Source organism: Apium graveolens, chromosome 2 (assembly GCF_009905375.1).
Source record: "Apium graveolens cultivar Ventura chromosome 2, ASM990537v1, whole genome shotgun sequence".
Lineage (NCBI taxonomy): Eukaryota > Viridiplantae > Streptophyta > Magnoliopsida > Apiales > Apiaceae > Apium > Apium graveolens.
The window spans coordinates 5,852,887-5,865,324 of record NC_133648.1 but is presented as its reverse complement, the minus strand read 5'-3'; the positions used below and the strand labels follow the sequence as shown (position 1 = coordinate 5,865,324).

General features: G+C 31.8%; 1 protein-coding gene and 1 long non-coding RNA gene across 2 annotated transcripts; one reads left to right on the top strand and one right to left on the bottom strand.

Moving 5' to 3' along the window:
* Window positions 1-2,400: 2,400 nt before the first annotated feature.
* On the bottom strand, window positions 2,401-2,914 carry LOC141705787 (uncharacterized). Its single transcript, XR_012568480.1, has 2 exons — window positions 2,821-2,914; window positions 2,401-2,682 (listed from the first exon to the last, which is right to left on the bottom strand). It is a non-coding gene; the product is annotated as an uncharacterized LOC141705787 (long non-coding RNA).
* A 4,026-nt stretch (window positions 2,915-6,940) lies between these two features.
* On the top strand, window positions 6,941-10,136 carry LOC141684789 (NEDD8-conjugating enzyme Ubc12-like). Its single transcript, XM_074489918.1, has 6 exons — window positions 6,941-6,946; window positions 7,365-7,419; window positions 9,139-9,247; window positions 9,429-9,507; window positions 9,600-9,716; window positions 9,794-10,136. Exons 1-6 carry the CDS (start codon window positions 6,941-6,943, stop codon window positions 9,929-9,931), a joined length of 504 nt encoding a protein of 167 aa, XP_074346019.1. The 3' UTR covers window positions 9,932-10,136.
* The last annotated feature ends 2,302 nt before the right edge of the window (window positions 10,137-12,438 follow it).

Sequence of the window (12,438 nt, the reverse complement as noted above, 5' to 3'; positions counted from 1 at the left end):
TATAAGCTCATAATAATCAGGTTTGTCTCTTGTCTAACAGGTTCGCTTCACTCCTCGTATCTTGCTTATGTTTACACATAATCATATCTTGCTTATACATACATGATCATATCTATGTTTCCTTTTTTTATAATTAATTCAGATTAATTTTTGGTTTATATCGTTCTTGGTTCTTCCAATACTTACTGTTTATTTTTACTGGCTTAAATTGATTTATCTCTCTAGTATTTTTACAGTTTTACTAAATTTGCTGATGTGGGTTGTTGATAATTTTTTTGATATATGCTGTGGGTGCAACTAATCTTTTAAAGTGGGTTTTTGTATGAGTTTGTGTATTTTAAGTAGGGGTTGTTGGGTCATTGATGCTTAGTTAGTTGGAGGATTTTATTTATGATACAAGGCTCAGGTATTGTTGCAACATATTTATTTTTGATCATTAGCGTGGTAAGGTAAAAACCCTAAAAAATTTACCCGGAGAGTAGTTAGAATGGGAAAAAATAATAACACTTAGTGTTGGGTAGTGTTACCTGCGCCAATAAAGTATGCTGCAACAATCATTTGTCTTGAGGATATGTTTATATATATTTTAGGTGTAATATGTATGTATTTTCAAGTGTACTAGGAGGGTGAGGGACTGAGGGGTCTTAATAGATGATTTATCATTTTTATACATGCTTATCACCACTGAATTTGGTCTTTCAAATTGATTTTGTAAATTGCAAGACCCTTGGAAAATCATGGCATTGCTCGCCAGTTCTTGGGTTGAACACTGATTACTGATAATTGTTATGTATTGAAGTTCTAAAGTTGAAATTTTTGTCTTATTAGAAGTTCAAATTTAAACATCGAGATAAGGGATCATAAACTGTATCAAGCTACTAATGTACTACTTTCAGCATAAAAAATATTTATATTATTATAGATATAAATAATTTATGTCTTGTTATGTTTCAATAACAACAAGAGACTCTCAGCATATCAGTGATGTCTTTTTTGGGTATTATGTATGTGCATGCATGCCGAAGGGGCGTACATGTGTCTTCCTAGGCTAGAATTAGGAATGTGTCTCAGAAAATTTTTCTGGGGAACGGGGTGGAAAATTTCCTAGGTTAATTAGATATATGATCTTGTTTATGAATTAGAGAACTAAAGTCTGATTTTCCATGAGTTCTGATTTTTACAAAGGATTATAAGAAAGAAACTAAATAAAGTACTTAAGATGCATATACTTTTATTAACCAGTTTAAAATGCCTACACTTTATATGATACGGAATCTAGCATATGTGTAATAAATTATTGGTATAACAATAGAGATCCTTATGGGTAGATGTCTGATTTGAGAAATTGGGGCAAGGCTGAACCCTTATATGTTGTGAAAGGAAATTAGAGGCCGTTAGGTAGCCTTGTTCCTGCTAGCAGCACTCTGTTTTAGCACTACAAGGAAAACCGGCTCACACAACGGTTTTTGCCCGTTATCTGATACCCTGAAAAACCGTTGACTATTGAGCCGCCGTCTCTTACATGGATCAGACAACGGGAAAAAACTGTTGTGTGAATGAGCACAGACAACGACCAGAGTAGTAAACCTGTTGTGTTACATCCAGAATAGACAACGCATTCTTGTAACTTATATTGTAAACATCTGTATTAGTCAAGTGTTCTGGAAACGGTTGTGTAGTGTGTCCATAATAATATAAGAACAAAACAAGTAATACAACTCTTATTGTCCTCAAATGGTTGTTCTGCAGATCAACACACAACACAAATGAATTAAATAGCTCTTGTAGTAAAATTCTACAGACAACACTTGCATTTTGTTTTGTGTTGTAGGAATTCTTCTCATACAAGATTTGTCCTGTTTCTTGTGTTGTGTGATTTAGTTTCACACTTGTCTTTTAGTTTACAATGTGTTGAGTTAGTGTTTAAGACATGATTCTTTTTATAACAAATGGTGTTGTCTGAACATAATTAGTTTTATAGAGAAGAGTTTTTTATTCAGTTTGGTATTGTGCGAAAGTCAATATAACAAGCTTTTAGTTTTTGAAATTATTGTGTGAAACAAACTATAACAATGTTTTAACTGGATAACTTACGGGTTAAAATCCCCTCAGACAATGGTTTCCAAATGCAAAGCAAATAAAGCAACATTGTAAAATTAATATGCCATCAAATTTAAAAAACAAAGAAAAACCATTGAGATTACAACCAAGTCATCACCATTACACTAGCAAACAACCAACCCTCCATTACTCCAGCAATCAACCAACCATCCATTACACCATTTCAACTAAAAACCAACTAAGTATAACCAAGTTCTATCTTAAGAAAAATAAGACCATTCGAGTACATGTACTTCGGGACTCTATATTGCTTGTTAAAACATATAAAAATGAAAAATCTGAGTTAACTTTCTTTAGAAATTCAGGTGACATTTACATGTGCAAACACACATGACGCTTTCTCTAGTATACGCACTAATATGCCAACTATAAATACCTTTTTTGCTCAACTATATCCAACTATATTTTCCAATGAATTTTTAGCTTTTGAATCCCCTGTAATAGGTTCATATCATCCATAAATTTTGATTCCCATGGCTTGAAGATTAATAATTGATTTTCCTGTGGTTGGCAGTTGTCCAAGACATTCTCGTGGTCTTTGCTCTCGGGTCTTGTTTTGTCCTGCAAATTCCAATAGAGAAACAAAAACATTAAGCTCCTCGTGACTAAAACTTCCTCTCTTCATAAATTCAATTCCATGTATCAATTTATGCAAATAATAAAATACTTCAGGTTTAATTTAAAACAAAAAGTTCAAACCTAATGATCACTTTTACAAACTCCATTTTCTTCTAGCAGTTATCTTTGTACAGTTCACACAAGAATCTCCAATACACTCTTCAACGATACCAACTTGGCAATCTTTGGTTAGTCAAGTTCAACCTGCAAAAAATGTATATGTTGTTGATACACGAGAGTTGTGTAAGCTTCTATTTTATTTTGTATTCACACAAGACAATTAATAAAGACCTCCACCAAATCACAAGATTCGACCACACCTTCTAACCCATCACTCACATCTTGTCTTCTATGTTCCTGGTGTGGATGTTGGCTTCCAACAAGTATCATCCTTTCTATTGAGACAATACCCCTACAACAGTTGCAACTCTAGATAACTTCTTTCCTCCTCTAGCAACAATCTATACATGGGCTTGGTTAAACATATCAACAAAGTTTATATAATCTCTCCGCATCCCATTCAAACTTGTTTACCAGGTACTACAAACAACCAATAGTCTGATAAAAATAGAACAAAGTTAAGATACATGCATTCTTGAATCATAGTACTTGCAAAACCAACAATTTCTTAAATCAATCATATAACTTTGTTTAGAATAGACAGCATGAAAATTTATTTAATCTGAAGCAAAAAATATTAATTAAAAGCAATAAAATCAAGATAAGAACAAATCATATATTAAAAGCATCCAAAAATCAAGAATCTATTGAAACAAAATATGTGAATTGAGCAATCATATAACTAAAATTTATCCAGCAGCTAAGAAAACATACATACACTAATAAGAGTGAGCAATCAAAAATTAATTAATATCATAGGACCACCTGCAAAATGGATGAAATAAAAATTGCAGTATAAAATTACATGACATAACAAATTAGTAGGTTTTTAATACTAATACATTAATTGAACATATGAGCTCCTTTAATAATATATGAAAAGAATATAAAACCCAAGGCAATGAATTTCAAATCCTGGCATGCAAAATGAATTTCAAATTTTTTAATAATTTTTTCTTATGACTAAAATCGATATATCCTAACATCCGTATGGTTGGATCGTCGAAAAATCATTTTAAAAAATTAATCCTGTAAATCGGGAACGAGTCTCGTTGTCGGGAGGGGTACTTTTACCAGATTTTTCTAATCCTGGCATGCAAAATGAATTTCAAATTTTTTAATACTTCTTTCATGTGAATAAAATGAGTATATCTTAACATCCGTACGGTTGGATCGTCGAAAAATCATTTTAAAAAATTAATCCTGTAAATCGGGAACGAGTCTCGTTGTTGGGAGGGGTACTTTTACTAAATTTTTCTAATCCTGGCATGCAAAATGAATTTCAAATTTTTTAATAATTTGTTCTTATGACTAAAATCGATATATCTTAAAATCCGTACGGTTGGATCGTCGAAAAATCATTTTAAAAAATTAATTCTGTAAATCGGGAACGAGTCTCGTTGTCGGGAGGGGTACTTTTACCAGATTTTTCTAATCCTGACATGCAAAATGAATTTCAAATTTTTTAATAATTTTTTCTTATGACTAAAATCGATATATCCTAACATCCGTACGGTTGGATCGTCGAAAAATCATTTTAAAAAATTAATCCTGTAAATCGGGAACGAGTCTCGTTGTCGGGAGGGGTACTTTTACCAGATTTTTCTAATCCTGACATGCAAAATGAATTTCAAATTTTTTAATAATTTTTTCTTATGACTAAAATCGATATATCCTAACATCCGTACGGTTGGATCGTCGAAAAATTATTTTAAAAAATTAATCCTGTAAATCGGGAACGAGTCTCGTTGTCGGGAGGGGTACTTTTACCAGATTTTTCTAATCATGGCATGCAAAATGAATTTCAAATTTTTTAATAATTTTTTCTTATGACTAAAATCAATATATCCTAACATCCGTACGGTTCGATCGTCGAAAAATCATTTTAAAAAATTAATCCTGTAAATCGGGAACGAGTCTCGTTGTCGGGAGGGGTACTTTTACCAAATTTTTCTAATCCTGACATGCAAAATGAATTTCAAATTTTTTAATAATTTATTCTTATAACTAAAATCGATATATCTTAACATTCGTACGGTTGGATCGTCGAAAAATCATTTTAAAAAATTAATCCTGTAAATCGGGAACGAGTCTCGTTGTTGGGAGGGGTACTTTTACCAAATTTTTCTAATCCTGGCATGCAAAATGAATTTCAAATTTTTTAATAATTTGTTCTTATGACTAAAATCGATATATCTTAACATCCGTACAGTTGGATCGTCGAAAAATCATTTTAAAATATTAATCCTGTAAATCGGGAACGAGTCTCGTTGTCGGGAGGGGTACTTTTACCAGATTTTTCTAATCCTGACATTCGAGATGAATTTCAAATTTTTTAATACTTTTTTCATGAAACTAAAATGAGTATTTCTTAACATCCGTACGGTTGGATCCTCTAAAAAATCATTAAAATTTTTTATCTTTTTCATTAGGTATGAAAAAAATCTAGTACGAGGCAACACCCAACGGTTTTTTTATGAAAAATTCTTGTCTGAAATAAATTGTGACAACAGTTTTTTTGAAAAAAACCGTTGTCTTAGATGATCAACTTTTTTAAATCTTACGGCTGATATTAAATCTACTTTTAATCAACGGCTCTAATTACACCAACTCAACAATCCAAGTGAATGTTTTTTCCCCAATCACATGGTGTCACCTCATCACAAGCAACACTTCAGAAATTTCAAGAATCAGACTTACAGACAACGGTTTTTTATGAAAAAAGGTTGTCTTAGATGAACATTGACAACATTTATTTGAACAAAAGCTGTTGTGTAAGCGTAGCAGCGTTTTTTAATCTAATGGCTGATAATAAATATACATTCAAATAACTGCTCTTATTACACCAACTCAGCAATCCAAGTGAATGTTTTTTCATCAATCACATGGTGCCACCTCATCACAAACAAGTGTGAAAAAATCTTTTAAAAAATTTATCTTGTTCATCGGGAATGAATCCCGTGTTGGGAAGAAGTGCTTTTACCAGATTTTTCTAATCCTGAGATTCGAGATGAATTTGAAATTTTTTAATACTTTTTTCATTTGACTAAAATAAGTATATCTTAACATCCATACGGTTGGATCGTTGAAAAAATCATTTAAAAAAAATTATCTTGTTCATCGGGAACGAATTTCATGTTGGGAAGTAGTGCTTTTACCAGATTTTTCTAAACCTGACATTCGAGATGAATTTGAAATTTTTTAATACTTTTTTCATGTGACTAAAATAAGTATATCTTCACATCCGTACGGTTGGATCGTCAAAAAAATCATTTAAAAAATTTATCTTGTTCATCGGGAACGAATCCCGTGTTGGGAAGTAGTGCTTTTACCAGATTTTTCTAATCTTGACATTCGAGATGAATTTGAAAATTTTTAATACTTTTTTCATGTGACTAAAATAAGTATTTCTTAACATCCGTACGGTTGGATCATCTAAAAAATCATTTTAAAAATTTATCTCTTTAATCGGGTATGGAAAAAAATCTAGTACGAGGCAACATCCAACGGTTTTCTATGAAAAAGTCTTGTCTGAAATAAATAGTGACAACAGTTTTTTTGAAAAAAAAACCGTTGTTTTAGATGATCAACTTTTTTAAATCCTACGGCTGATATTAAATCTACTTTTAATCAACGGCTCTAATTACACCAACTCAACAATCCAAGTGAATGTTTTTTCACCAATCACATGGTGCCACCTCATCACAAGCAATGCTTCAGAAATTTCAAGAATCAGACTTACAGACAACGGTTTTCTATGAAAAAAGGTTGTCTTAGATGAACATTGACAACATTTATTTGAACAAAAGCTGTTGTGTAAGCGTAACAGCGTTTTTTAATCTAATGGCTGATATTAAATATACTTTCAATCAACTGCTCTTATTACACCAATTCAGCAATCCAAGTGAATGTTTTTTCACCAATCACATGGTGCCACCTCATCTCCTCTTAATGAACGTCTCTCATTATACCAGCTCACCAATACAAGTGACAATGGTTTTATGAGCAAAACGCTTGTGTGATGTCGTGACATACAACAGAATAAAAACACTTGTATGTCAAGTGATATTTAGACAACACAATGGAAGTACGTTGTTTGATTCCAGCTTAACTAATCCATTGAGAAAACACTTGTCTCATTCCAACAACGGTGTTTCACAACGTTGTCTCCATTACTTTCAGACAATGCAAAATTAAACTGTTGTACAAACTACCTCATTTGCACAACATATCTTTAGAAAGGCTTGTCTGTGTCGATTACCTAGACAATAGTTTTTAAAGCATTGTAGGAATGATGAAATCTTTTTATTTAAACAACACCTTATCTCATAAAACGGTTGTCTGATACGATATGCTAGACAACAGTTTTAAACCTATTGTAGTAAAGGGATTCACACAACACCTGTTTTCTGGTTTTTAAAAAACTGTTGTGTAAAATTTCTGGGCAACACTTTTTTGGTCAAGCGTTGTCTGATGGGTGTTGTCTGATGACATTTTTCTTGTAGCGTGGTAAGCCTGCAGTTAAGAAGCGAAGTGCTGGGGAACTACGACTCCACAAAGGTATTATTCATAATTGTAATATTTTTTTTTTACTTGATATTTTTTTATAGTAGGGAGCGTTTGCAGAGCGATCCGGAATAGACTTGCTTACATACTACTTATCAATGCATAAAGGGGGTTATATGTAGTCATATTGTCATCTGTGTTCAATAAAAAAACTATTGTCATTGCCTACTTAGTAAAAAAACAACGGTATATTCTGAGAGTTGATAAAGAATAAAAGATGCATGTTGAAGCTGATTTCCATTACTAAGTGTGAGATTTCAAGGTTTTTGGTTTCCTATGGACTCAGATTGGGGTTGTTTCCTTGGATCTGTCTTAAACATAGTACATGGGTGTTCATATTACTCTTGTAATTAAGGAGCATGTAAACCAAGATGGCATGTTACCCTTGTACAGTTTAGATACCCAATATAATACATGTTTTATCCTTAATGAGATTTTAAGGTTTTTGGTTCCCTATGGACTCAGATTAGGCTGACCCCATATACTGGCCTTTGCCTTGTAGCTTTGACAGGTCACACAGTATTAGGAACTTAGACCTGACAATGTATTATAGTTCAAGTTTTCAAAAGTGGTAGTCTTTATTCTTTTAAGCATTAAGGGTCTCTCCTTTGGATCTGCTGCAAATGAAGGAATTGAATTCATTATGAATTAGGATATACATTACATGGGTGTTTGTATTACTATTATAGACAAGGAGCAAAAAACCAAGATGGAGGGTACCTTGTGTAGTTCAGATACTGAGATATTCTGTTCTATACTTAACAAGATTTCAGTCACCACATTAAGCGATTTGAGTCGAGCTTGCCCAATGTGCTCAGATCTCCAGGTACTGACCTTTGGCTTGTTGCTTTGACAGGTCAGGCATTATTTGGAACCTAGCTCTAACAATATATTATATCAGGTTCCGAAGCTGGTGGTCTTTATTCTTTACAAGATTTGGGTGTTGAATTTTCCAGAGTCCTTTCCTTCTAAAAATTATTTGGTATAAATTGAGCTGTCATGATATTCCAATTCAAGCTTTGAAAAGGCTCATGATTTTGAAGTATTATTGGGTTGTGTATGCCCAAATCAATTAAAAACATAGTAAGGATATTAAGGCTATATGTATTTATGTGTTTGATCCAGAAGGAAGGAAGAAAGAAAAGAGTTCAGTGTACGAGTTTTGCATGAATATCTTATGTAATCTTGTAGCATCAGGGTGGGTTGTTGATATGCTTTTTGTTCAACAAAGAAATAAGAACCAAGACTTAAGGGCTCTTATCTCTTTATTACACTGTCAAAGGTAGATTGGAGTACATAACAAGGATATATTTTATCGTTGCTACTATATGTTCATGAACTTTCTTATTGTTTGTTATAGTTAGATTTTGTGTTAGTTACATTGTAATACCCTCACGGGCTCCAAAGTTGTTTACACTGTGATATGTAAATGTCTACTGTTATTGTTTTCACTATGCGATTTGTTTTTTGATATTATATGTCTTGATTGCAAGTAATATTATCTCCTCTACATGGTGAGAATTGATAAACCCTAAGAATAATGGTTGTTTAATCACCATAGTTGTTCTTTTAATTGTGTTCCGACAAGTCATTTTTTTTAAAACCTAGTCACAAATTGCCATCTTGCTATCTCAGAATTATATTGTCTTCCCTCTATTAGCTCGTATACTTGTGTGTCTGTTACAATACTACTAATGTGTTGTTTTCCTGCAGATATTAGTGAATTAAACCTTCGGAAGACATGCAAAATGTCATTTCCCAATGGGAAGGATGATCTGATGAACTTTGAAGTCACAGTTAGTCCTGATGAAGGATACTACAAGTATATATTCCTTCTTATGTATCTGTTTACTGTTTCTTTTCAACAATAGAGTACAATCTGAAGAAGACTCTAAACTACATTGTATTTATGAACATATGCATGTTCTCCGTTTGTACTTTTGTATCTTTGTGCAATTTCTATAAATATCGATGTCTCATCTACTTCAATGGCTGTCTGACAGAGGTGGGAAATTCACATTTATGTTTGTAATTTCTCCAATATATCCTCATGAAGCACCAAAGGTTAAATGCAAGACAAAGGTAAATCCAAACTTGGTCCTTAATGTGACATTGTTGTTTTGTTTCCCTGTCATATATTTAGAGGTGTCACTGACAAAACAAACTAATTGAAGGTTTACCACCCAAATATTGACTTGGAAGGAAACGTATGCCTTAACATTCTCCGGGAAGACTGGAAACCTGTCCTCAACATAAACACCGTAATATATGGCTTGTACCATCTGTTCACCGTAAGTCTTAGTCATCTAATTTAAAAAATTGTTGATCTCTGCCTTCCTTTTTGCTAAACGAGTTTTCGTTTGTGTAGGAACCAAACCACGAGGATCCTCTCAATTCTGATGCTGCTGCAGTTCTGAGGGATAACCCGAAGTTATTCGAGTCCAATGTGAGAAAGGCAATGTATGGTGGTTACGTTGGGAATACTCAGTTTAGCAGATGTGTGTAGACCATTTTTTGCTGCACAGGTTTTAACTAAGATAGTCTGAGATTGTTTGCATTGATATGTACCTCCTGAACATGATTTGGGTTTGAGCAAATAGAGGCTGTTAGTCCTGAATTTGACCAATATGTGCTCTGGCTCATCCCATTATATTAGACCGTTTTATGAACTTCAAGGCGCTTTTTTACAATCTATTTCAATTGAATTTTAATTTCAATATAACATTTTAACAACGGTTTTTCTAAGGAACCAGTGTTCTAAAAATCGGCCGATTAACCGATTAATCGAAATTTGGATGGGTTCCGTCTCGATTAATTCAAAATATGGTTTTTAAGAAATCGGTTAAAAGTCGGGCTTTTCGGGAAAAATCGGTCGATTCGGGTCAAAAATCGGTTGAATCGGTCAAAGTTTGAAATTAACAAAAAAAATATTTTTTTAAGGAAAATTTAAGTTTAATAATTAACATTTAATAATTAATAATAATAATATTTTAAATTTTAAGGTTTCAACTAGTAGGTATTTTCTTACCGGTGAGTAGTCAGTAATAATTAATTAGTATAAACTACTTAAATATTAATTATGAACCAGTGATGGTGGTTTTTTTTGTAAATCTTACCATTTAAACATTAATATTAAATTAATGATATGTGTTTTTATTTTTGTAAATTTTATGGAAGATTAGCGATATTTAAATAGAATTATTTATTAAATAATTTGCTTCCGATTAATACTTCGATATCACCGATTATCCGATTAATCACTGTAAAGTCCCTCCATCTAACAAACCCAATTTTCGCTTTTTAGAATATTGTAAGGAACTAATCAAAATGGTTTTAACTTATAATTTTCTGCATTTATTATGTGTACTTGAACACACGTTAGAAAATTCGTTTTAACAATGTATTCTTACTTATAAGAGAAAATTACATAAAAAAGTTAACCGGGCTCGCATATAAAAGAGGCGTTTACATTTAAATTTAATAAACTATAACTGTCTTATCTTTTATCTTAAAACAGTGCTCCTGTACTTTATTACACATCAAACAGTTAATTACTTTTTAACATAATTAATTAAAATTTTAATTGTTGGGGAATATTTTGGAGAATGGGAAAAAGAAATATGAGAGGATCCTTTCCGTCTTTTTAGGCTTTAGCAATTTGAGGTGGTCATGGATGTGAAAGAAAAGAAAAAGTGAAAATTTTTGACCCAAGAAAAAAATAATTAAAAAGAAGAAAATATAAAAGAAAATGGCAAAAATGATGAAAAAGTAAAAAACAGGTACGTCAGGCTCTGTCAAAGTTGGTCTATTACATACACACACTTGTACGCAATCTCATAACAATTTTAACCTCTGCTAATTCATGTTAGAAATGTGTGCCCAGTTTTCGGAAACAATTTTTATAATATATCATATTACGATAAAAATTCTCCATCGGTCACAAAAATAATCTCCGTATATTCACATCATAAACTTAATTATACATCAATTGTGAGAAAAAATTATGATATAATATATTGAAATTTGTTAAGTAACAGTAACACTAAAATCTTACTCCCTCCGTCCTGCTGGATAGTTTACGTCCACTGTTTGCACGCATTTCGAGACTTCAATAACGTATAGTTTCATAATATTTTTTTTAATTTTTTTTTTGAATAAAAGTTTAAACATTAAACTTTTTTTTTCAGAATTTTTTTTTAAAAAAATATTATGGAAGTATACTTTAAACGAGTATTGAAAAACGTGCTGAAAAGTAACGTAAATAATCCAGTGAGACTGAGGGAGTAATATGATAGAGGAAGACCTGATTTTAAACTTCCCCTCAATTGTACGATACGTTTCGTTACGATTGATAATAACAAATATAACTAATACCAATATTAATATATCAACAACAAATATTAAATTAAATAATGTGGATAGAAGGACTCGAATTCGAATTCCTTCATAAACCGAGTTCTGATACAGTTTCTGGATAATTTTTCTATTATACTCCTTCTATTTTTTATTATATGACGTTTGACTTTTCTGCACACATTTCTAAGTTCTTTGACCGCATATTTAAAACAATAATTTTTAAAATTTTCTTTTTGTAAATTAAAATTTTAGTTATATACTTTTATTCAAAAAAAGAAAATTTTAAAAATTATTATTTTAACTATACGGATCAAAGTACTTAAAAATATGTACAGAAAAATCAAAAGTCTTGTAATAAAAAACACAGAGGTAGTAACTTGTAATAACATAGTATCACTTGAAAGTTGAAACGCATTTAGCTAGAGGATGTAAAAATGAGATTCTATATATTGGGAAAAGGAACCTAGCAGATGAGACAGACAATGATACTGTTATCAGGCCATTAATCATTTTTCTCGGAACCCGAGGATCAGAAATCATAAACACGCAATTATATGTATTAATAATATTACTTTCGGAGATTTTCATTGACCAAGAAAATGCGAAATTACAAAGTGGTTGCTTGTAATATCTCCTCTACACTGTCAGTTCATTTTC